The sequence below is a fragment of the Dryas octopetala genome, chromosome 3 (assembly GCF_963921425.1).
Source record: "Dryas octopetala chromosome 3, drDryOcto1.1, whole genome shotgun sequence".
NCBI classification, from domain to species: domain Eukaryota; kingdom Viridiplantae; phylum Streptophyta; class Magnoliopsida; order Rosales; family Rosaceae; genus Dryas; species Dryas octopetala.
The window spans coordinates 4,617,365-4,643,445 of NC_141368.1; the positions used below are offsets into that span (position 1 = coordinate 4,617,365).

The 26,081-nt window shown below is 37.1% G+C and overlaps 6 protein-coding genes across 7 annotated transcripts; 4 read left to right on the plus strand and 2 right to left on the minus strand.

Annotated features, from left to right (window-relative positions):
• Positions 1-4,665: 4,665 nt before the first annotated feature.
• LOC147289880 (putative aquaporin PIP1-4) lies at positions 4,666-6,275 on the plus strand. The gene is made up of 4 exons (XM_086234840.1): positions 4,666-5,080; positions 5,186-5,484; positions 5,587-5,727; positions 5,834-6,275. The coding sequence occupies exons 1-4, from the start codon at positions 4,744-4,746 to the stop codon at positions 5,924-5,926; spliced, it is 870 nt and encodes a 289-aa protein (XP_086090966.1). The 5' UTR covers positions 4,666-4,743; the 3' UTR covers positions 5,927-6,275.
• A 2,069-nt stretch (positions 6,276-8,344) lies between these two features.
• On the plus strand, positions 8,345-11,265 carry EIF2 (eukaryotic translation initiation factor 2). Its single transcript, XM_086236874.1, has 6 exons — positions 8,345-8,646; positions 8,815-8,894; positions 9,200-9,429; positions 10,344-10,465; positions 10,544-10,657; positions 10,929-11,265. The coding sequence occupies exons 1-6, from the start codon at positions 8,431-8,433 to the stop codon at positions 11,016-11,018; spliced, it is 852 nt and encodes a 283-aa protein (XP_086093000.1). The 5' UTR covers positions 8,345-8,430; the 3' UTR covers positions 11,019-11,265.
• Positions 11,266-15,355: 4,090 nt separating this feature from the next.
• On the plus strand, positions 15,356-16,011 carry LOC147289882 (WUSCHEL-related homeobox 7-like). Of its 2 annotated transcripts, none has more exons than XM_086238279.1 (2): positions 15,356-15,698; positions 15,812-16,011. In XM_086238279.1, the coding sequence occupies exons 1-2, from the start codon at positions 15,356-15,358 to the stop codon at positions 16,009-16,011; spliced, it is 543 nt and encodes a 180-aa protein (XP_086094405.1). The 2 variants fall into 2 exon arrangements, with proteins under 2 accessions (XP_086094405.1, XP_086094406.1); XM_086238280.1 differs by having other exon boundaries at positions 15,356-15,692; positions 15,809-16,011.
• A 1,649-nt stretch (positions 16,012-17,660) lies between these two features.
• Positions 17,661-20,954, plus strand: RPN8A (RP non-ATPase subunit 8A). Its single transcript, XM_086235516.1, has 10 exons — positions 17,661-17,985; positions 18,634-18,726; positions 18,809-18,890; positions 19,299-19,395; positions 19,555-19,630; positions 19,731-19,789; positions 19,976-20,098; positions 20,244-20,301; positions 20,428-20,513; positions 20,605-20,954. Exons 1-10 carry the CDS (start codon positions 17,799-17,801, stop codon positions 20,674-20,676), a joined length of 933 nt encoding a protein of 310 aa, XP_086091642.1. The 5' UTR covers positions 17,661-17,798; the 3' UTR covers positions 20,677-20,954.
• Positions 20,955-21,189: 235 nt separating this feature from the next.
• LOC147289884 (Fasciclin-like arabinogalactan family protein) lies at positions 21,190-22,092 on the minus strand. The gene has a single exon (XM_086238481.1). It carries the CDS (start codon positions 21,902-21,904, stop codon positions 21,317-21,319), a length of 588 nt encoding a protein of 195 aa, XP_086094607.1. The 5' UTR covers positions 21,905-22,092; the 3' UTR covers positions 21,190-21,316.
• A 1,503-nt stretch (positions 22,093-23,595) lies between these two features.
• On the minus strand, positions 23,596-25,323 carry LOC147289885 (HXXXD-type acyl-transferase family protein). The gene has a single exon (XM_086237728.1). It carries the CDS (start codon positions 25,240-25,242, stop codon positions 23,743-23,745), a length of 1,500 nt encoding a protein of 499 aa, XP_086093854.1. The 5' UTR covers positions 25,243-25,323; the 3' UTR covers positions 23,596-23,742.
• Between the last annotated feature and the right edge of the window lie 758 nt (positions 25,324-26,081).

The window sequence follows — 26,081 nt, forward strand, 5'->3', positions numbered from 1 at the left end:
ACGACAACTAAGAGCTTTGCGTTTTGATTACAAATGATATTTGTTGTCGACGAAGTTATTGATATGTGTCCTTACTCCTTATCCATAAGAAGGAATTTACAGGGAAATACAAATATACAATTTACAAGAGTAGTAAATAAAAAGGAAAAAAAATAGAGCCCACCATGTTTGAATGGCTTGTGGTCGACAAAGCTGTCTGTCAGTCATTTTCCAATGCTCTGACGACGTCTTTTGTCCTCCGTCTAGGAGTACAACTCTATTGGGTTTGTTGGATAATGGATATGGTTAACCAAATACCTATTTGGTCCTGAATTTTAGAACAACTTATAATTAATAGTAATTTTGGTAAAAGTGTTTCTGTTTATAAGTATATATAAATTTTTATAAAAATTTTAAATATTTTATGCAAAAATATTTGAAAGTACTTTTTAAGAAAATATATGTTAGATATTTCTCAAAAAATTACTTACAAGCATTTTTATAACTTAAAAATATTTTTATTTATTTATATCAAATGCAACAAAAAATAATTTTACTAATCTAAAAGTACTCTTGTAAATTTTAAAAACACCCCAAACGAGCCCTAATTACTGCATGATATTTTTTGCTTTGGCTTGAAAAGTCAATATCTCTACATTCGTCTAATGTTGAAATAATCAAATACACTTGAAACTAGAACAAAATCCGAAATCCAGGTGCTAAATTTTTAGTGATTGAGCACCGCGAATGTCAGAGAATGATGATGTATGTCGTGGATTCCAATATCACAACAAATGTCATTTATACACTGTTTTCTGATTGTGATGGAATGAATTCCTTATGTTTGATGTGAATTGTGAGGTCCGTCTTCAAGTAATAAAGAAAGAAATGAACTCGGCGTGACTAGACTAGTTGTTGAGCGAATGCTAGAACATGCATGAACAGTTGATGAAATTAACTATAAAGAGAGTAGCTTATAGCTTTACATTAACTCTCTCTGGTTTTTGTGTATTTTTGCTTGCTTATCAATTTATCATTCATCATTCTTAAATTCATAATGAAACTTGATTACGTGGACCCAACAACAATCCGTGACTGGATGGATATTAATAATTAGGCCAATGAAAAACTAAAATTATGGTCGAGAGTCCAATAGAGATTAATTGGGTCTGTCAGAAGTTGGTCCAAACATTTAGTTGGGCCTCCCTAGGGTCAGAGCATCAGAATTCAGAAGTCCACAACAAATAAGTCATGAGATAATTCACAAAGCAACAAAATAAAGTGATTAATTAAGTAAGTAGCTAATAAATATGGTCAAACATTCCGTCCCTTTGTCAGGCAGGCTTGAGGGAGTCACATCATAATAGATAGCTAAGGCCAGTGGCCACAGTAGTAGCACTACTCAATTCATATAATTCATTTTAAAACATGAACCATGCGCATCAAAACAAGAATGATGAGCTTGGGCGGTGAAAGTCGGTTCTACTTTATTTGCAATTTGCATTATTGCTTCTGGATATCCTTTTTTTACTTTTATGAATTGGTGAAGAATTCATTATAACCTTTTTTGTTTCTTTTCTTCGGAGACAAAAATAACCCAAGTGCATGCACATCAAATACAAGTCCAATACAGAGTTACATACATCGCCAAGTACAAAGTAACAAGTGAACAAAACACAAAATGATACAAAGAAAAACTGCGCGCACATACTGTTAATTTATCATCCTACCACTTATAAGTTCTAAAAGCCAATTAACATGTTCAGTTGGTTTGCTCATCTATGCTTATTTAATATGTGTCTCTAGAGTTCTATATGTGGTTATTTGTAGGGGGAGGGAGACTTGAAGTGAAATATAGGGAAAAAGAATTATGTACGAGTATTATTGCTTCAATTTTGCATTTTATTTGGTCATGTAAAGTGGTTTACGACCGGTAATATTAAATGATTTTGTTGTCTTTGGTTAAATGATCTACGATGAAGTTTGATTTAAAAGTTAAATTAGGGATATGGTGAGTGAAAATATAAAAGATTGTCATTTGAAATAGAAAGCAGAGAATTAAGTGATATTAGAATTTTGGGAAGATAAGTATTTAAAGAAATAAAGAGGAGATTGAAATGCGAAAGAAAAATAGGACGAACTAGAATCATAAAGGGAATAGAGATTAAAGAGAAGAACCGAAAGAGAAGACAATCAACTTAGAGAGTGAGGCAAAACTCCATCGAAAGAGGGCATATTTCAAGAAACCTATCACTCTCTTATGCGAGATGAATCTTTAAAATTTGAGGTTTAATTTATCTTAGTTATATTACTTGGGTTTAAATTTAAGAGCATGCTTTGATCATAATGTCTGCCACAAAGGGATTCACTAATCTGTTGCTTGCAACCCGAGTTTTCATAATTCGATAATAATTGTTCATGAGTTATCATAAAGCTCCTTGTTATTCTTTTCCTTCTTGGGTCACATAGTAAAAGTGATGATTTTTTTTACTTTTTTCATTGGATTGGTTGATTGATAAGTCCAACAATGGTACATAGTTCTTAAGTAAATGGTCCTGGGAAGAAATTATTATTATTATTAGTTTGCTTAAGTCAATGGCTGTGGTGAACATTTAAAAAATTATCCTTGCTCGTTTTTATTGGTTTTTTTATAGACTGATAGGAGCAAACTACCTAATCATCTATATCTTCTTTCTTATATATATCTTTCATGTTAATATGACACAGCATCTCACTTTTTGTTGCTGTTTTAGAATTATTTCCTTGTCTCCAGTGCTTAATCCATCTGGTTTAGTATTTATTTTTTTAATTAATGCAGCAAATGTAAAAATTAAAAAATAAAATAAAAAAGCTCTGGTCAAGCCAACTCCAACCTCTGGTAGGAGCACGTGCTGCCAAATCAGCAACAAGCAAAGCAATGGCCTTAATTCAACGGGCGGCTGCTCCTACCAAACCAAATTATTGGAAATTTGTAGAATCAAATATGTCTAAGCGATTTTTGTCACCATTATATTTTTTTTTGGTCACCATTATATTAAAGATTGAGCACCATATATTATTTATGGCTTTGATTGGGAATAATTGTATCTTATGCGAGTGTTTATCCACATGCTCTATTCATTTAAACATTAATTATACCAATTTCATGCAACTAAGTAGTCAGATTAATCCCAAAACCAAAGAGGCGTAATTAGCCTAATAAATAACAATATTATGAGCGAACACTTCACTATTCTATCATCAACAATAATTTGTATTATTATAACTTTCCAAGGCTGGAATGTATATACAGCTAGTTTAGTAAGCTATATCAATTTTTTTGAAGTATTTTATTAAACACTCTGCAATTTTAAGATCGAAAAATATGAGTGAATAAACTGACTCCGTGCAACAACTATGTAAACGATAAACTCTATTCGCTTTTACGTAAATCTCTGGGTCATAACTTTAATCATTCTAATACTGAGCCAAAACTTTGAAATTAAAACTTAAATATTTGGTGATACTCATTCTATTTTGTTAGTCCCCTGTGAAGCTGACTAGTGACTACCATATATGGTGCACCTGTGGTCCAGATGGTACCATGAGCCCCTTGTAATCTCCAGATCTGGCTCACTCCAAGTCTCCAATTCCATCTGTATTTGAGTTTGAAACGTAATAATGGCGGGCCAGGCCAGGACATACAAATTCCCACCCCATGTGGTGCCTCCAATATATTCTATACATATGATTCTCTCTGCGCCATAGGCCCATAGCAAAATGGTGAACATAAAGAATCGGAGATGATTGCAATTAACAGCGACGTGAACCTTTTTTTTTGTTATCCACAAATGTCACTATTTGCAATTACACAATTAAACTATCTAAACTCTCTCTAACAAACACGTTGACAAGTTTAATTAATACGCACATTACATAATTGTTAAAACTCCATGATCTAATTCTCATACTTGTTAATTGTTATCTATGCAAAGCAGGAGCTGTCAGCACAGCAATTAAATCCTCTCGAGTACGTCTTTGCACATATAACATATTGATGAAGAGATAATTAATCATGGGGTGTGCTCGTCCTCTCATATATATAAAAATAACATCAACAACAACAAGGGAATCAAACTTAGGACTCAGAAAATAATTTAATTGATTGAAGCTTCTTTGCCAGTAATTGCCACCTGTGAATTAGCAAAAACATTTTTGTTCATTAAAAGCACGAGCTAAACAAAATTAGCTGCACCACAGCAATTAAACAACAATCATTAATCACCCGTTAACACTTATAATACGTAGTCCATGGATAATCTAAGCACGTGCTAGAGATTTTTTCCAGAATGTTCAGAGTTTGCTGGAACCAAAATCATCATCAAATAGAGTGCTCTCAAGTTTCAGCAACATTTTTGAAGATGGACTACTGGACTGGACGGTGCAGTATTATCTCCCGCACTCATGGACACCATTGTGCCACGTGGAATTACCAATTTTTATTCTCACTTAAAGCCATTTACGTCTAATTACGTCCTTTTCTATGAACACTTAAGAAATGCCCAGAAAATGATTGGTCGGCCACATGATAAGAAAAATAAATCAACTTAATACAACCGTTGGGTCCCGCCACCTCTCTTCCTCACTTGATCAACTCCAAACCAAAACTCACTCCCATGCTATATATATAACCACTCTCCACTCAAACACACTCACCACTCTCATCAAATCGATCAAACGGTCAGCGAGAGCTGTTCGATCTTTCTGAGATTAATTAATTAGAAAATGGAGGCCAAGGAGGAGGATGTGAAGTTGGGAGCCAACAAGTTCCCGGAGAGGCAGCCGATCGGGACGGCGGCGCAGAGCCAAGACGAGGGAAAGGACTACAAGGAGCCGCCACCGGCGCCGCTCTTCGAGCCGGGCGAGCTGTCCTCCTGGTCGTTCTACCGGGCTGGGATCGCTGAGTTCGTCGCCACGTTCCTGTTCCTCTACATCACCGTTTTGACGGTGATGGGCGTCTCGAAAGCTGACAGCATGTGTTCGACGGTCGGGATTCAAGGGATCGCTTGGGCTTTCGGAGGCATGATCTTCGCCCTCGTCTACTGCACGGCCGGCATCTCAGGTTCCACACCAAAACGCACCGTTTCAGTCTCCTTTCATATATTACGTATTAGTATCAATTAAATTATTAGAAACACCGACACATGTAGTTGTATGATTCTTGTAGGGGGTCACATAAACCCGGCGGTGACTTTCGGGCTATTTCTGGCGCGGAAGCTGTCGCTGACGCGGGCGGTGTTCTACATAGTGATGCAGTCGCTTGGGGCCATAGCCGGTGCTGCGGTGGTGAAGGGTCTGCAAGGCAGTAAAGAGTTCGAGAGGCTCGGCGGTGGAGCCAACGCTGTGAACCATGGCTACACAAAAGGCGATGGGCTCGGTGCTGAGATTATGGGCACCTTCGTCCTCGTCTACACTGTTTTCTCTGCCACTGATGCCAAGCGTAGCGCCAGAGACTCCCATGTTCCTGTATGTTTGATCGATCTCTGCCTCTTATTAATTTCATCATTTGTTTTAAGATTTGATTGGGTTAATTGTGATCATGATCAAATGTTTGAATTGGGGTTTCAGATTTTGGCGCCTCTGCCTATTGGGTTCGCGGTGTTCTTGGTGCACTTGGCCACCATCCCCATAACTGGAACTGGTATCAACCCAGCTAGGAGTCTTGGGGCAGCCATCATTTTCAACAAGGACCACGCTTGGGATGACCATGTAAGCTAGCTTTCTCTTTTTAGAAGGACCCTTGTTTGGGTTTTAGTCAATTGGATCTTGAATCTTGATGCTAATTTTTTTTTTTTTTTTTTTTTGGATGATGCAGTGGATTTTCTGGGTTGGACCATTCATTGGAGCCGCACTTGCAGCTTTGTACCACCAGGTTGTGATCAGAGCCATTCCCTTCAAGTCTAAGTGAGTGTTAGTGATGGGTCGACATCCATGATGCATACTTGTATTTTGTGGCCTTTGATAAATATCAAGCTCATCAATCAAGCCAAATGCGAGTTTGTTTTGTTTTCTGTGTATGGTTTTTAAGTGTTTTGGGTATTTTGTACGTAATTAAGATGCAAATGTAATATTCCTGGCCAAAAAAAAAATGAGAGATGCAAATGTAATATGAGCAGCATGTAATTCTGCTTCAAATCAAGGGCCCTTCTTCCTTTCTTTTTTTGGTAAATTGGGTCCATCTTATGTGAGCGCTCATTGTATGTGTTGGCTGTGAATATGTGTATTGTCAATTCAGAAATAACACCGACCTTTCCAAATCTCATCACTATCACAAAAAACAAAATAACCCGATTTTTTTTTATTCTTAAATTTATATATATGTTTAAAAAAAATAGGGAGAGAGAGAGAGAGAGAGTTGTTGAAGTTAGGTGGCCACCTAGCCAATGATGTGGCTGTGGTTTGCTCTCTACTGCTTTGACTTTTCAGAAACTCTACATTCTAGTTCTTGAGTCATCCTGTGCAAGTTTACATTGTATACATTCTAGCAAATAGGGTGGGTTTTTATTTTTTGTACATGTCGGTTCGATTGACAGAACCGATAAGTTCAAAATGGATTGATTTCGGTTTCTAATCCCATTCCAATCATTATAAACGAATCAAACCGAAAGTTATTTATTATTTTCAACATTTACTAACATTTATTAACACTTGTATATATATTTATGTTAAATTGTGCTATATTTGTGTTAAATGAAGCTCATAAACTTTGGGCTTTTTAATCATGCTCTATTTTTTTCTCTTTTTTTCCGGTGCTCATGCTCTATTTTTTTCAAAAAACTAAGGAAATATCAAAATTTAGGCCTCAAATTCGTTTGCAATTTGGCCATTGATTGAATGTTATTTCATAAAATATTTGGCCCACTCAAAACTAAATAATCTACCGAACCAGACTAATTAATAACATTGGTTAATCGAACCAGTTACTTGGAGTGCTATGTTGTTTGATTTCGGTTATATGAATTTCAATACTGATCATGTAAGTTTGAATATAAATTTATGGCTCACGGTTCGATTAATCAAACTATATCCACTTCTCTGGACCACCTACTCATTCCATTCGTTAAGAATTGAATGCAAGATATATACATCCACTTAAAAGAAGAGGCATCATAGCGTTATAAACATTAGTGACCAATATCCTTTGAAGAGATATTAGAAGACAAATAAAACTTATTTTTTTAACTAATCTGATTATGAAGCCAAAAAGTAAACAAAAAAGAAGACATGACACCAATATGTTAGATAACTCAGTCGCCTGGTATATTATTAGGTTTTTTTTTTGGTCAAAGAATATTTCATTTCACAAAAAAACTAACTACAAGAGAAGACAAACTGATAATAGAAAAATAAACCAACTATAATTAACTATAGCTATACAAAAAAATATCTTACTCAGTATATTATTAGGTTTAAGTTAGAAAACTTGGTACAATTTAAGAAGATATCTTACTTGATATTTCTAATATTGCATGATACATAACCTAATATGAGGCTAATTTCTTGATTCATAGTTCTTAATAGTCACTTTATGCCTTGAGTTACTTTATAAATAAGGGCCAAACAATCCGAATCCAGCTCCACCTTGTACCACACTTTGTGCCTACTCTATGTGCTACCGAATTTGAATGTCTTCAGATTTTCAAATTCATAATTGCTAATTCTCAATTTTTAAATCAAATCACACAAAATTATAAGATAGAAAATAAATGAAAATAGTAATTAGGGGATTGATTCATTCTTATATGGTTAACCTTAAAGGCTTAAATTAAGTGGCATCCTTGATCCGAATACGCAAAACAAAGAAGAAGAAGAATACAGTGAATAACGAATAGGTTCACATATATACGAATTAAAACTCACTCCTTTTGTTTCAATTCCCAAACAATCAAAACTCACTTTTTTTTACTGATTCATTTTTTTGACACTTTTATGCAAGTATAAAAAGGAGATTCGAACTTTAACTTTTAGTGCATGAATAAATACTTTTAACTTAACCGTGGATGACTATGAATTTTCGTTTTTTTAAACAATGGCCCAATTTCAACGTTGATCAAGTGATCAACACCCAATTTCAATGTTATGCATAATCATGCTTATTGTAACGGTCTAATTCTGGCAGTTGTGGCAGTTAAATAAAGATGTTTCGTCCTACTCGAAATTGGAAAAAAATATTTATTTATTAGATGGGCTTAAATTATGTTTATATCTAAAAGTCTGTAGTGGGCAAGGTTCTAACTGTTGGGCTAAGATCGGCCCATTAATATTGACAGTAAAAGGCCCAAGCACAGTTAAAACAAGCCATCCAATATCTCCTCCATCCCCCAAAACCCTAACGCTCGCGCCATCCTTGTGCTCTTTCATCTCGCACACTCTCTCAGCCCTAGCTCTCCAGATCCATCAATCTCAGAGAGAATGGCGGTGAGCGAGCACACGGTGTTGCAGTTCTCTCCGTCGAGCTTGTCGGCGAAGGTTCATCCTCTGGTCATATACAACATCTGCGATTGCTATGTGAGACGTCCTGACCAAGCCGAGCGCGTCATCGGCACGCTCCTCGGATCGGTTCTTCCCGATGGCACAGTCGATATCAGAAACTCTTACGCTGTTCCTCATAGCGAGACCTCCGACCAGGTCCTCTTCTCTCCCTTGCGTATTTGTTTAAGTTTTTTTTAGTATTGTTACGCCTTTTTTTTTTTTTTTTTTTTTCTTTCTTCTCTTGTTTTGTGTTTGGTTTCTGAGAAAATTGCTGTTACTTCTCCTAAACATCAGCATAGTGAGATCCTCTGAACTACCTTGCAGGTTGCATTAGATATTGATTACCATCACAATATGTTGATATCCCAGCAAAAGGTGAATCCGAAGGAAGTCATTGTTGGATGGTAAATTTCTCTTCTTGTAGATACCTTATTGTCCTGCAACTTTTCAGGCATTTTATATTGGGAATTATGGGGAATTCTGATTTCACATACTTTTCTCAAATTGTGCAATTTGTGTTGTAAAATTGTATTTGGTGCATTGTGGTGAGAGTATAAAATCAATGCCCCCATGGTAGTTTCATGAATTTTAAACTTCATTTTTGTATATTTTAGGCTTAATTATGTTAATAGAAACATATGTGGCAGGGGTTTGTAATATTCACCAGTTGATTAAATGTTTATTGTTGTGCCTTCGTGAATGCTTGTAGGTATTCAACTGGTCTTGGAGTTACCGGCGGTAGTGCTTTGATCCATGAGTTCTATTCTAGAGAAGCTTCCAACCCAGTTCATTTGACTGTTGATACGGGATTCAGAAATGGAGAGGGTACCATAAAAGCTTATGTTTCGGTGAATTTGTCTCTTGGAGATCGACAACTGGCAGCGCAGTTTCAAGAAATTCCTCTTGATCTTCGTATGGTTGAAGCTGAGCGAGTTGGATGTATGTGTTCACACTAACCTACTCATCTTACGTTATTTTTAGTATCATTGTTAATCCATGTTGTCTCTTCACACATACAGAAGTCAGAACACATTCCCTTCAGCATCCTTATATAATTTTTCTGACTGATGGAAGAAAAAGTAACTTATCAACAAAATTTTGGGGAAACTCATACGAACTAGTTACTTTGGGCATTAGTACAAATAAGTGATTCCAGATTTTATCATTAGCTTTCTATTTTACACTTGTGGGTTCTACTTGGCAAAAGTAACAGTTGATTTCTGGTTATCTAACTTGTCCAAAGGTCTGTACGCGAAGCAAATTCGATTTATGTTGAAGTTATTATTTCAATACATATGATATGTGCATTCTGTCAGTCTAGTATTTCCTTTTGTTGATGATAGCCACCAGCCTTCAAACCCCTAACCATGTATACATCTGTCTATTATTGCATTTTGAACAATTATTATACATAAACGCACATATGTATATGCATTTATACTCACACACATATCTCTTATGGTCCATAGATGAGGTCATATTTCTCATTCGTTAGGTCATATATGGATAGCTGAGATGTATTGAGATATGAGATGCATATGACCCACTGTGCATCTAAGCTATTCATATTTGATCTAACAGGTTATATACAGTACCTTATTTAAGGATCATGATGAAAGAGAAGTTTTGGTTAAAGGTGGGTGCTACTGCTTTCATTTAGGTTTGTTATATTCCCATGTTGCTGTATATGTGCCTTTCTCATCAATCAGTAACAGGTTTTAGTGTGCCATGTGTCTATGCTTCTATTCAGTATATTGGTTGAACTCAGCTTTCTTGTAATTCCTGCATTTGATTGTTTGGACTTTTAAGCTTGATGCTGATCTGATTTGAATTGTATGTTTTGCATATGACAGTTGATATTCTAAAAACAACAATGGTTGAAAAACTACCAACTGATTTGGAAGGAATGGAAGCCTCAATGGAGCGACTACTGGCTTTAATCGACGATGTTTACAAATATGTTGACAATGTTGTGGTCAGTAAGGAGGCTTAACCTTCTTCAATCAGTCTTGCTTGATTTTTTCATGAATTTAATAATGCATCTTGTTTGCAGGAGGGACATGTTGTACCAGATAACAGCATAGGGAGATTTATATCAGATACTATAGCATCTCTTCCCAAATTGTCTCCGACAGCTTTTGATAAGATTGTGAATGACAGCCTGCAGGTATTATATATGGTCTGGTTTATTTTGTTGTGTCAAGAAAGACACACTTTTAGTATATTTATTTACTCTCGTTGTCCATTATCAGCGTGGTTTGTAACCACATATTCCTCTAGTTATTGATAGGATAATTGTGCAAATAGTTCTTCAATATGTTTTCAATGGATGTTCTGATAGTTGAGCCTTTTATAACCAGGAGTTAGTCCGGTTGCTAATTTTGCCATCTGGGTGGTTATCAGTCATTAAACTTGTCCTTTTCTTTTGTTCCTTGCAGGACAATTTGCTCTTGCTATATTTGTCAAGCATCACCAGGACGCAGCTCACCCTAGCCGAAAAGTTGAACACAGCTGCTCAAGTTCTGTAATTCCTATTCGCTCATGGAATCTAGGTGCCAAGACAATTCTACTTTACAAAAGCCATTTATCTAGTGATATATGGCCAACTGTGAGAAATGTGGCCTTTGTTTCCAGAGAAGATTGTAATATTTTTGTTTCATTTTAAATATAGGTAGGATTTCAATCTTATCAAGATTGCATTGTCTGGTTTTATCTGTTGGCTAGAAACATGATCATTTTTGGAGCTAATTTTATGGTTCATATCTTGTTTCTGTATTGGCGTGAGAATTGTGGTTTTTACTACATCCAAAATAGGAAGTAGCGCCTACTGCTGCGAAACGTTTCTGAATCTGTCATCCAAATTTTGGTTAACAGTGGTTATAAGTTACAACATATCGCTGATTTAGCAATTCCTTTTGGGTTGGTTTTGTGTACGATAGAATCAAGTTCTGCTTTCTCTATGTATGTTTAATTTATTATGCATTCCAAAGTGATCATGGAAGCTGCAAGCTTTCAAGCCCAACTTTTCTGAATTTTGAACTTTCTAATGACGATAAAATCGAAAAGCTTGGGATAAAGTATATGTAATTGAAAACTAAAAACCAAAATCTAAATACAATTTTAATTAGTTTTTCAATTTTTTGTTTTACGTATCCTCTCTGATTTCTTCATCGCTTCTCTTGAGCCTCGTCTACCTCCCTCTCATCATTTCTCATATACAGAACTTTTTTCTCTCTCTCTTTTTTTTTTTTTCTCCATCTTTCCTTTCTATATTTGTAATTAAAATGCTGAAAATGAAAGACAACAATGATAAACAGGCTGTTTTTAAACTGTGTATTATATAACATATTAACAGTACTTTGTCCTAGATATATGATAATCTTTATATTTGTGAGAAGCGGCTGATGTTGAAAGTTAAAAAAAGTGAAGAAAATCTGAGAATGCATATTCCAATCATACTACCTACACAGGCTACACTCGATATTAGTTGGCATTCTCGGATAAGGGTTACATTTCCTTACTAGAATAAGGGTAATGTTCTCTTACTAAAATGTCTAAAGTGTTACACTACCAATATCTATGAATATTAGTTCACATGCTTTCATATATTTAGATGGATGGTCTAACAAAATAACATCCCGACACTATATATATTTACCGTTGAATTCAACGTTCAAAAATTGTGGGCTGCATTATAACATAGTGCAGCAGAACAGGAGACTATCCCAGTAGGCAGCAGCCAGTATGATTGGACATCCAGAAGTGAATGTCTTTCCCGAAAATCATACGCTCTTAATTATAAAAATATAAAATGTGAATGAATTGAATATTGGTTGATTGGTGAGTTTTTGGCCTTTTTGTGTGGATGATGGCAGTGAAGGTTCCACTGAGTCCCACTCTGGTTGAGTGACTGCTAGTGCTTCCTTAATTATAAGCAGCAATGCAGACAAGAAAGTAGAAAAGAAGGGAGATTATTAGGGGGTGGCCTGGATTTCACGCGTGCCCTAATTCAATTCTACCCTCCTACTCTTCTCGAATCTCTCCACAAAGTCCATAACATCTCTAACATCTTTCTCCTTTTTCGATCTCTGTCGGTACCCAACTCCATCTCTCTCAAACTCTTCTTAATTTGCATATATATATATATATATGTATTATTTATATTCACACTACTCTCACTCACTCACTCTCTTTCTAGAGATGATCAAGATCGATCAAAAAGTTTGTGTAGGGGTGGTGTAGGCTTGTAGATAAATAGATGGACAACAACAAAAGACACGCAAGCACAACACCAACTTCTTCAACTTATTCTCTTTATTACTATTAATACTAGTGTATGTTTCATTTCATGTTTCGTTTTCGTTTGACTACTTTGATGGCTTACTGGCTTCAGTCAAATGTACCTTCTTAGTATAATGCGTTCATCGAGAAGCATGCGTACGCTTCATTTTAATTAGATTAATTATACGAGTTAATCTTAAACATTACATGAAATCCCTTGTTATGTCATATTAATCTTAAGTAGCTTGCGGAGCCGGATGTTGCACTATGAGATCTATGGCCATGGTCGAATTCTGTGCATTTCTCTGTTGGGTACATCTCTTTAAGATGTATACTTGTTTAGAATTTCAAGGATTTTAACTTTCGGATTTTGAACGTATTTTTTAACATTTTTTAAAATTTTGTTCAAATTTATACATGCAATATACAATTAAGTTATAAAGTTTGAAATATATACGATAGAAGCTTAATTGTGTTTTGAATGAATATGCTAAATCATATGTAACTCATCAAAATGGTTTTGTGTTTCATTTTGTTCATAGGATAGTGATCCATATTTTCATCTTTCTTGTCGCTCCAAGTTGCTTCCCAATAGAGACATGCCCAAGATGATGGTGATGATAGATGGGTTGGCAGGCACTACTTACACGGCCAGCAAATCCTAGTGGGCTATATAGCTAGTTCCGTAAATAATTCCTCCACAAACAGATGTCCTTCTCTCCAAATTTAGTATCCTGAATCCTGATGATCATGATATCATAGTCACCTGCATAATATATATGTTCACTCAGCTAATTATAATTAATTAATTAGTTTAGTACAAATGTACAATATACAAAACTCCTAAGAGTTAGACCACATTCACAGACAGCAGTCAGCAAACCATTGTGCCAATTGCAAACAGACAAATATTTTATTATCGTGAACACAACATTCTCGGGAATTGTAGAAAGTGCCCAACACAACTTGCCACTGCTCTTCGATCTAGTCTTCTTGACTAGCAATTATATATCAAATCAATATATTATTCTAAATCTTGAGAGCAAACCATGCATGCTCCTAGAGTACTTTTCTTGGGATTTCATTTCTCACTTTTTTTTAGAAAACCATTGAAATGTCATTTCTCACATTAAATGTATGAAAACCATTGTCTTCTTCTGAAGGTATGCCTAGATTTAAAAAATCATTTCCTTCTTCTTGTAGAAAATTAATTTGGCTTCCAAATTATACATTAATTTAGAAAAAAAAATTACAAATCTTAAAAAGTCGTAACATTTAAATTCATAGTACTTTTTAAATGTACGAGCATAAATATAAATTTATAGAACCAAATTCTAATAATAATACCAACCCATTATTGTAGAATAACTGAATGTCATATATATATATATATATATTATAATTATGCACGAAACCATTGTCCAAAACTTCTCATGATCAACAAATTCCTTGTGTAAGGACAAGCCCCAAAGTACAAAATTTTCATCCAAAATTTTGATCACTCCCAGAATTTGTCACCTACAATCAAATGATAAGTGTGCTTCCAAATTTTCTACATAATTTGAACCCAAAAATGAAGCAAAACCAAGTGACTAGAAAAAGGGGCATGTAGTGGCTTAGGACAAGAGGCACATGACATAAGAAAATCCAATCTGTCTCCCCTTTTTGGCTGGTCATGAGTTGTCCCTCCCAACTCTCAACTTGGTGGCTTTATTGTCGCTTTCTTTATGTTCCCACACACCCTTAAAAGGAGGTTTAACCCCACACTATTTGACTGGGCTTTGTACTTAGGGTCAACCTAACTCAGTATCTTTGTCAGTCTGCTGCGATCACAACCATCCAATCTGGATCAGACAATGTGTAATTTTGACTTTCACTTGCATCGATCTTTTTTTTTTTTTTTTTTTCCAATTACCCAATTAAGATTATAATCTAAGAAATTGCACTCTCCTATATGAATCTTTAGCAGACACCCACCAAATTAAAAATGATAATGCTTGGATTACTCACATGTCCTGGTGGTGTTGGACTTATTACTAGATTAGTCTACCAATTAAAGCATAAGAATTATAAACTAACCATATAAAGAACCATGTTTAATAGCAGCATATGCTTATTTTACTCAAAAGCACACAAAACATAAACAATCTAATCTAATCGATATATATATATATATATATGCATATAAATGAACTCAAGGACCTAAAATATGTTCTTGGAGAGTTTGAAATATGATTTTTATTTCATTTTTAGTGAAACTTACATCTTGTCTGCTCGCCGACCAATGTTGAACATTGGCAGCTTTCGCGCATGGACCTCTATTTCTATCTCAAATTCCCTAAAAACAACGCACCCTAATATAAAAAACAAAGGGGCTGATTAATAAAACCAAAACCTAGCCACTCCATAAATAACCCCAAAAAAAAAAAATTTGAATAAATATAATTGAAGTACTCACTTTATGGTATTATATATGCACACGGGTTCACACTGTTTTTGAGTTCAGAAGCTCAGAAAAAGAAAGTTCAGAAGCTGCAGGGAGAGTTGTTTCTAGGTTTTTTAATTTCATATTTGAAGGTGAAATATGGACGAGGGTATGTCAGGGTTTTGCATTAAATCTGGAAATTTTCGTGGTAATGGTGGTGGTAATGGCAATACAGGAACCAAGTGCGGGCGTTGGAATCCAACTGCTGAACAGGTCAAAGTTCTGACTGACCTGTTCAGGTCGGGACTCCGAACGCCCAGCACTGATCAGATTCAGAAAATCTCTACTCAACTGAGCTTTTACGGGAAGATCGAGAGCAAGAACGTCTTTTACTGGTTTCAAAATCACAAAGCCAGGGAAAGACAGAAGCGCCGCAAAGTCTCCATTGATGACACAGATTTCATTCGTAAAGAGGACAAGTTTTCCTCTCCAAAACGTAAGTGTTGATTGTTTTGTTTTGCTTATTTGTCTCTCTAGCTCCCTTTGTTATGTATTTTAGGGTTCCTCTGGTAAAGTTTATGTTTGGTTTTGCGTTGTTTGCAGAACTGGAAGTAGTAAATCAAGTTTCGGAGCCTGCAAGAGTGATCGAGACTCTTCAGCTTTTCCCATTAAACTCGCTAAACGAATATTCAGAGACAGAGAAGCTGAGATTTCATGCAAATGAATATTTCAAAGAGTCAGCAGCTTTTGCTACTTACACAGTTGGGACAGAAATGGATCATCCACCTTTGGATCTGCGCTTAAGCTTCCTTTAAACATGCTTACTTTAGTAGCCATATATGGTTGTCATTCGTAGAATTTAGGTTTAGATTAATTAGTTGGCGTGAATGGTGAACAGAAAAGGAGGGGAGGGGGTGAGATAAGAGTTGAAAGTTAAGTACGTTGTAGCTGAAAATTAAATCTACGTAGTGAAGTTAATTAAGTTTGTTTAAATTAATTAAAATATTGGAAATATTAACTTGTTGGACATTCTTCTCTGCATGCTCAGAAAACTTTGTTGTTATTAATTTCTCTGTGATTTATACTCTGTTGGGTTCTTGGTTTCTATGAGTGCTTGGAAATTGGAATTCGCTTCCTCACATGAGAAATGTCTCCTTGGGGTGCATATAATTAAAGTTTAGTGTAGAAATCTACTTACAATTGGGCTGGTCATGCAGTCATACCAATACCTTGGGTCTGCTTCCAGCTTTGAATTTCATGTGCAGTGCTAATCTACTTCCCACTTCCCCACTGCCTTCATTCATCTTCCCTAAACAAAACATTTCGGATTTCATTCACAAAATATTTTTTCTCCATCGTTTAAGTAAATTTAAAAATTCTAAGGTGGAACTCTTGTTCTCAAATTTACAATCACGTGCCACTCACATCAAGAATTTTTACATGCATATCAGAGAGAAAGTAGTGTAATGAAATGAGTTATCTCATATCTGAAATTTAAAGTCTTAAGGTTTTGGGCATTTTCACTTATTGCCAACTGATTTTAAGTGTGATATGTTCAATTTCTTTATGATAGTATCAAAGCAAGCCACCTCACCCTAATTATGAGTTATCCACGTGTTTAGTTGAATGTGTTGAGAGTAAGGGTGGAAATGGGTTGGGTCGATATATTGCATGTCAGCCAAACAACCGACCCAACCCAACAAGGCTGATAAGGCAATTTTGACAACCAACAACTGACCCACCAATTGTGGGTCGGTTGCGAATCGATTGTCGATAAAACAGATATAGGTGGGTCATTTGAAATTATTAGACTAACATTTGATCAATTTCAAAATCAATATATATATTAACCAACTTTGATGGGTTGGTTGGTATTATCGGCCCAATTTAATAGATCGGTTATTGATACAATTATCGACTAGCCGATAATGAGTTGGTTCGCCGGTAATGGCTGATAAAACCACTCATTCCCACCCATAGTTGAGAGTATCCCTCAGACCAAAAAATACAAAAAAAGAGTATCTCATATTAGTTAACTGGCTGCCTCTGCACTTCTACCTCCTTCATCATTGAGTGGTCATTAATTTAGGGGCCCCCATTGTCTCACTGGCCGACATTGACCCTTCTTATTTTGAGGTTACATCCAGTATTCAAAGTTGGCTCTATGTCAGAAAGTTCTAAAAGAACCCCTCTTTTCGCTTTCCAAACCCACGCTTGTATTTAGTGTAGTCAGCATGTTGGGTCTGGAAAGCAAAAGAGGGTCTTTTAGAATTACCCTTCTATGTCGACCCAAGGGGACAAGCTCACCTCATGTTAGTTAGGCCCAAGCTCTAGTTGCACATGTATTGACTTATAAAGCCCATTACAATTGAGGCCCAATGTTCATAACTTGGGCTTTGATGCCTAACTCACTCTCCAAATCATAAACAAACTTCCTATATAAAAATGTCAGGCTCGGTGAGAGCTGTGGAAGAGCAGCTGAGCAAGCAAAGAGCTTTATAACACCGCAAGAGGGGTTTCCTGGAGAAGAAGCAAGTCAAGCAACTGCAAATTAAACGCAAAAAAAATCAAAAATTAAGGAAGAAAAAGAATTGAATTAGGAATGGATGTGATAAAAACGCAGCAAATCTCAGCGAGACCGATCGAGAAGGTGATAGTTCACCCTCTGGTTTTGCTCAGCATCGTCGACAACTACAACAGGGTTGCCAAGGACACTCGCAAGCGCGTCGTTGGGGTTCTTCTCGGTTCTTCTTACAAGGGCACCGTCGACGTCAGCAACAGCTATGCCGGTTCGTAATTTCTCGCTCTTGGCCTATCTGATTCTCTTTTCGGTTCCTCGGCTCTGTTTGGATCTCATTCCTCTTTTTTTTTTTTTTTTTAAATAAATTTTTGGTTCTCAGATTAATTTTCCTAATTTTGACCTAACTAGGGCTGTGTTGATTTTGAATTTTGTTCCAACTGTGGTGCTGCTATGAGCTTGAACTTGGAAAGCTGTTTTTTTTTTATCTCTTTATTAATTTGAGCTATAGAATTTGTACGCATGTAATTTAGGTTAAATTTCCAAATTGAGTTTCTAGACATGCAATTTGTTGAGGCATTTCTAGTTTTAAAGGTTGTTGTAGTGTAAACATGCAAATTTTGGGATTTTATTGCTTTCCAAATCCATAGACATGTGTAGTTTGAAAATGTATTAGCGTATGTAGAACATGCTGCACTTTCTATGTTAATGGCCTGTTGCATTGTAGTTCCTTAGTTGTTAGTGTTTCTACCACTTGCATTGCTGTACTATTATAAGTTTATCAGTTTTCCAAAAGAATGTTATCAAAGCATTTTACTTTTGCTTTGGCGTGTTCATCTTCTTGATTTTAAAACCTTTTATGTTTCCGGATCAAATGCGTTACTTTTTACTCATGTAATATTTGAATCTCTATTCACAGTTCCCTTTGAAGAAGATGACAAGGACCCAAGTATCTGGTTTCTTGATCACAACTACCATGAATCCATGTATTCCATGTCGAAGAGAATAAATGGTATTGTTTGAGATATTTGTCTCTATTTCCAGATATGTGCATTCTTTGCTATGATGAGAAATTGACATATAACTTTTTTCAGCAAAGGAGCATGTTGTGGGATGGTACAGCACTGGTCCAAAATTGCGAGAAAATGACTTAGACATTCACGGTTTGTTTAATGAGTAAGATCACCAACCTTATGCTAAGCACTGCTACTTGGACTTGAGGTTCCACTAGAATATAGTGAATGTTTCTAACACCCAAATTAGGTCGAGGGACAACATTGAAATAAATTGAGAAGTATAAGGTTGACATTGTTCAAATTGAAATTAGAGAAACCAAATTTAATTTTCAACAACTAGAAAGAGCAAAAGTGTACTTCTCTCATTTGGGAAGCACCATTGTGCATCAATTTTTTTACAAAATATTGATGGTTGGTTATAAGGAAGCACTATAGCTTTAAGTGATTCTTGTGAAATGGTGGAAATAGACTTGTTGTTTTTTTTGTCTCCTTTCTCTGTGCTTTAACTTCTCGTTCATATTTTTCTTCCTTTCCCCATTATGATCATGTCTTCCTTTTGATTTTGCAGCTATGTTCCAAATCCTGTCTTGGTCATTATTGATGTCCAACCTAAGGAGCTGGGAATACCCACAAAAGCTTACTGTGCTGTTGAAGAGGTTAAAGAGGTAGTAGAATCACAATTGTTTTTTATATAGCTGCCTTTTTTATTGGTCTTGTATAATACTAAGCTATTAGAAATGGAAGCTTTATGGTTAGAGCTACTTTTGACTTAAAATTTGGTTTCAATGCTACAACTTTCATCTAACATTTTGGTATGACTACAGAATGCAACCCAGAAAAGCCAGAAGGTGTTCGTTCATGTGCCTTCTGAAATTGCTGCCCATGAAGTTGAGGAAATTGGTATGCCCATGGGATGCAAGACCTGTGCTCCCCCTTTCTTTTAACATTGAATCTTCTACTTTTAGTTCTGGTTTTGATTTAACATATTACCCTTTAACAGGAGTGGAACACTTGCTTAGAGACGTAAAGGATACAACCATCAGCACTCTTGCTACAGAGGTTTGGTTTGCTTAGAGTTTCATTTAGCTTTTCAGTTTTTTATTCACACATGGACACTTGCATATGTGTCTGTGTCTGTGGTTGTGCTCTCGTGTGTGTTTGTACTGGAGTATGGAGTCTAAATTATTAGATTTTCTTGTACTCATAGGGGCAATACAAGAAACTTAGTTTTCATGTCTTGTACAGGTTACTGGGAAGCTCACAGCCTTGAAGGGATTGGATGCAAGACTCCGCGAGATTCGGAGTTATCTTGACCTTGTTATTGATGGCAAGCTCCCATTGAACCACGAGATATTGTACCACCTACAGGTTCAGTTTTCACTACCCATGTGCAGCATAAGCTAGAATCTTAATATCTCTCCATCATAATTTATTTATTTCTGTTTGCTTACTGGTGATATTTTCGCCATCATGCTTGTATATTTTCTTATCTTGCTATTCAAAATCCTTGTAGGATGTGTTTAATCTACTTCCAAATCTTAATGTTTCTGAGTTGATCAAGGCTTTTTCAGGTAAAACCTACCGTGTTTATTGTGCACGTGTAGATACTTTATCGTTTGAACTGCTTTGCAGTTAGATTTTCGGTTTCTGCCAAAGTGCCTACTATATTGTATTCATGTCCTTTTTGTCAACTGCAGTGAAAACAAATGATATGATGTTGGTTATCTATCTCTCTTCCCTCATCCGAAGTGTTATTGCTCTTCACAACTTGATCAACAACAAGGTAAGATGCATTTCCATGAATGTGTAATTATAATATTGTCATTCCTCTGTAACATCATGTATTCTGATGGAAAAATTTTGGAACATTTCAGATGCACAATAAGGAGCATGAAAAGGCCGAAGACTCGAAAGCAGTTGCTGTACCAGCAGCAGCCGGAAGCTAGAAGTATTTAAGTACCGCTTGGACTTTTGAGGGGTGTCACGGCTAAGAGAACTAATGCCTACTTTCAGTTAATTCCATCTTCAATGAATTTCAAGTCCTAATTTGGGGGATGCATAGAACATGCCTGATTTAGTAATTACCCCTAATGATTGCCATGTCCCGGATAGTGTGCTCAGTTTCTTTGGAATATTTGATGCCCGGGTTGTCAATTGATAATGGAAATACTCGTTTTGTATTTGAATACCCATGCTTTATCTATTTTATTAACCTTATGAGACATTTTCTTTACTTCATCGCAACTCATTTTTTATAAAAATGCCTCCGGAATTTATGCATTGTTTTAATTCTACCATTCTTGGTTGTGTGTTGCACAAAATGTCAAACTGATGATAGCACAAATTTATAAATGATTTGGGAGAACATTATGTATACCAAAATTCCCTTTATTAAATTAGGTAAATTTATTACGTAATACGCATATCCTAAAATAAATGGTTGTTTCTTAAATTGAATAAACACTTTGTATCATAAATTGTATCATCAATGGAGGTACACTACCTCAAAAATTGAAGAGGGACCCTCCTACATAAATTACAAGTTAAAACATGATACAAGTAGAAGGTTGGAGATGTAAGTATGACTCAATCTTGTTCATCATAATCAGGCTGAACTGATTGCTGGAACTCAGCATCCATCACAACCCCATCCATAACATGTACAACAATTCCTTTCCTCCTCAGATCCACCCTTTCCGATCGAACGCTGTTCACCTCCAGCATTCCATCTTCATCTCTCGAGATATACAACACAAACCCAGATATCGAATCGTACGATATCTCCTTATCAACCGGCACACTGCCTGAACTAAGACTCCGAGGAACCGCCGAGAACCCCAATACTCGAGAAACCACTGCATACGTATCGTTCAATTTCTCGCCCACCAAACTATCATTTGAGCGTAGTCTCAAATCGCGCTCAAAAGCTTTCTCTGAAGGAACGAACACGGTGAAGGCGAGATCTTCAGGCAACATTTCAATCATCATCTCCCCAAATTTTCCGATCAACTTGTTATCCTTCTCGGGAGCTTTACTGGTTTTTGCAGTGGGATACAATCCAAGCGACACCTCCGGAAGACGAAGCACTGACATTGTGAATATGAGAAGGCAGCAAACCAACACAACCCACCACACGAAAGCGATTGGATTCCTCAAAATCCAGGTTCTGCTCATCGTCTTGGGCAGTCTCCAAGCCGACGGCGTAGACGGTTCGACGGAGGAGCCTCTCGATGGTTGGGATCGTGCCACGTGGCTCTCGAGGAGGGGTTTGATCTAGGCTGAGATGGAGTTGTGGAGGTCCTACTCCAACAGCTTCACACCGTCGGTACGGTGAGTTGAGACTCGAGAGCTGGTGAGCTTGAGAGTTGAGTCCCGAGATTGGCAATGCAGGAGTTTATTGCTTCAACGTTGAAACGACGTCGCAGGCGTTCTGGATAACGTGGAAATACTAAAATGTGTGCGGCCCAGTAAAAAGGGATTAAAGACCATATTAAGCCCGCTTGCTTTTGTAGGCTATGAATAGGGCTTTAATCTAACTCACTGAATGTTTGTAAGGCGTAAAAGATGATTTCTTCTTTTGTTTTATTGGTACATATCCTTCCTTCTGCTGAGGTATACTTTAACTTATTTATGTTAAGGTATGACCTTGTTGGAACCCACACAAGTCATTTTGTGTCGATCCGAACCATTCGTAAGGATCATCTTCATTGATAGATCATCCTTGCAAAAAAATTAGCCAAATCAGAAATCATTTGCCTATCTAACTTTGATAAAATAAATGGACGGTTTCATTGAAAATATTTGGTTCGTCCATTTATTTGATCAAAGTTAGATAGGCAAATGATTTCCGATTTGGCTAATTTTTTGCAAGGATGATCTATCTACGGAGATGTAAAAATTGAACGGTTCGGATCGACACAAAACGACTCGTGTGGGCCCCAACAAGATATACCTCAACATAAATAAGTTGAGGTATACCTCAACAGAAGGAGCCTGCATATCCTAATATTAAAGATTGACGTTTTTTCAATGCTAAATATAGAAAGTTTGTTTAACAAATGATGTCACGACTAAATAAAACAAACAAAAATTATGTGGCAAAGTCTTTTTTTTTTGTTTAAATTTAAACACACTTTCAATCTAATTCAGTTACTGAAGGAGGTTATATCATTGTTGATTTTAGTCAATCTTTTAAATTTTTATTATTAATCGATTGAGCGCAATAGGATTACTCTCTTGTTGAAGAAGGTACGCTCTTTTGGCTATAAAATAATCTTACATGGTTTATGAATAGTATTCAATTTATATATTTTGTAATTGATCCTAACTCTTAATAAAATTCAATTTATTCTCTTAAAAAAAATAATTGATCACTAACACATTATTTGTTAAAACTTAAAACCATTGAAAGTTGTTATAAATGCTTTTCTGGCTAGTGATCAACTAAGCGTTTGTTCATAGTCTTGAATGACTAAAAGATTTCTGAATTATATGTAACAACTTTACTCTTAAAGAATAGCAATTTAGATTTCGGAACACAAAAGCAGCTAAGTTTATTTATTTATTAATTTCCTTCCATGAATTCCCCTTTTAATATTGTTGTGCAGTGAGCGTGTTCACTTTTTAACTATGCATGTTTTTTTGAATTAATAAAAAATGTATATACCTAGTCTTTGCCTACATTTTTTTTTCCTGAATTGGCCTATATGAAAATTGAAGCATTAACTTTAAATTTTCTTAATCTTTATATTTTAGTTCTGAAATTTAGAGAGATTAGGTTGACACGTAATTTTTTTAGAACAAAGCTAATATATTATAGACCCGAGAAATGATACAAATTTAATTAGAAAAGAAAATGTCACAAATACACAAAGCATCTTCCTCCATTGTCCTCCCAATTCGAGACCAAATCGACACCGTCAACCCACGGTCAACAGAAGACTGCACATCAAAATTGGGTGGGTTGTACCACACCCAATCATTTCCCCATGACGACTTCGTTCCCAGCCTTATTAACTCGACACGTATTGCATGAACTCCAAATCGGATTCAAGCCCCGCCATCGTCTCTGGCGCCAAAACCACCTCGAGATCAACGGTCCCGGCACCCTCCCTCCCCGGAAACGCCGATATCTTGCCGTCGAATTTATTCGCCCTCCCACTCCGAACCGCCAACGGCCTACCCCACCCGAAATCGTTGTCGTACATCGGGAATCTCGGCGAGCTCCCCATCGTGATTGATGCACCGTCGAAGTTCCCCAGCGGAAACACCCTTGGGTTGCTCTCCCAATCCTCTACGAACTTCCTCACCTTTCCGTTATCGTGCGCCATCACGTTTTTATTCAGCTGCTCCGCGCACCACCGCAGATCCTGCGACAGCACGTCGTCTGACGTGGCGTAAGTTGGGATGCTTTGGATTGCGTTCCCGAAGTAGTAAGGATCGAGCTTGGGCTCCAGCCTGTGACGGCAGTTCACTGCCATCCGAAACGTTGTCGTTTTAGAGGAAGGTAGTTTCCTGGCGCGTGTAACCGACCGCCAGAGGAGAGCGCAGAGTGACTGGAATGACGAAATCTCCGCTGTCGTTTTGTTGACGACGTCATCCGTTTCGGATGTGATTTGCGGGGGTTTTGAAACGGCACTCTTCAACCAGTTCTCAATGATTGCGGTGACTCTGCCGTTGTTTTGGTATGGATCGTTGCTCTGCTTCCCGAGAATCTCAACGGCGTTCGCAACGGCATCGTTTTCGGATTCGATCCATTTCTTCATGTTGTTCGAATTCGTTCGCGCTTTCAGCTTCTGAATCGCTTCTCTGCTGAAGCTGAAGATTCGCTCGCGCAACGGCTCGTTGACGTTGAAGGTGACCTTAGGGCCACCCTCCGGCACCTGGAGCACCGCCGGCGATATCAGAACCGAGCTCCGGGAAAAGTCCGGCAGCCTGGATAAGTTCCTCTTCGCACCTCTGCAGACCTCGGCGAAGGTGTTGAAGAAGTTCCAGAAGGAGGTTCCGTCCGTGACGGCGTGGTTGACGGCGCAACCGATGAAGACGCCGTCGTTTAGCTCCGTGACCTGGACGGCCAAAATCGGCTTGTAATGCCCGGTGTAGCTCACCGTCCGGTCGAAGGCGAACAAGTCCTTGACGCATTCCGGCACATACGACGGCGTCAGAACGTTACGCACGGTCAAATTGGCGGCGGTGGCGTGGACGAACTCGACGCCGGCGTCGTTGCAGGTGATGTAGACGTAACCGTCGGAGTCGGTGGTTAAGCGTCCGGCTAAGGGAGGGAAGCGAGAGAGGGTTTGGGAGAGACTGGTTTTGAGGAGGGAGATGAGAGAGTCGGTAGGGAGTGGTGGGAGAGTGAAGAGACCGCCCTTCTGGATGTAGTGGCAGGAGAGCATGGGGAGGTCGGAGACGGAGAGCTTGAGGTCTCCGAGACTGGACTTGTGGTCCGGGAACACAGTGCACTTGGAGACCACGTGAGTTAGAGACGACGATGGCGAATTAGAAAAAGGCATTTTGAAATTTGATCAAAATTAATTTCTTCTTCTTCTTCTTCGATTATCGCCAAGTCTCTAATGGTGTGTGACTGGACTCTGAATGTGAGATTGGGAGCGAGGAAAGTGTGAGAGTTGGAGTGGTATTTATAGGGTCGTTGGGGGGTTGGGTTCATGAACTTAATTGCTGACGTACGTCAGCTGTGATTACTGGGTGGTGGTGTTGGCTAATTAATTTTAATTTAGTGATTTGGTTGTCATGGAGTTTTTTTTTATTGTTTTTCTCTGTTTCCTGAGGATGCATGGTCATGCACTCATGCCATCTCTGTGTATCTGCAGATGATACATTGACTCTCCATATATTCTATAAATTAATTCATTTTATTAATACTCACTAGCCATGGTTCCTCATGGGAAACCCCGTGTTGCAATTCCCAGCTTAATTTCTGACTTGCAAATTAAAACCCTTGCAATATGTTATACAAATTTTTATTTTCATCAAAATTCACTTTGTCACTATATATATGTACCTATATACATGTGTACATTATTGTGCCATTTTTACTGACTTGAATTCTATGTGTTGACTGTTGACGAGCTAGCTGCCTAGCTAGAGCTAGTAATATAATCTCGATCAGTACTAGATATTTAATTAGAAAGGTGTTCAATAATTAATTTCTGGGGAATCGGCTAGCTAAATATTTCTGGAATTGCAGTGAAGTTTTTATGATCCGAAATAGATTTGGAGATTTATTAGTAAGAAATCTGTGAGATTTTCTACTTCAAATCTCATATATAGGAGATACTCCAGCAATATCCACTGGAGTCCGCCTTGAATTACACAATTCCCATACATAGGA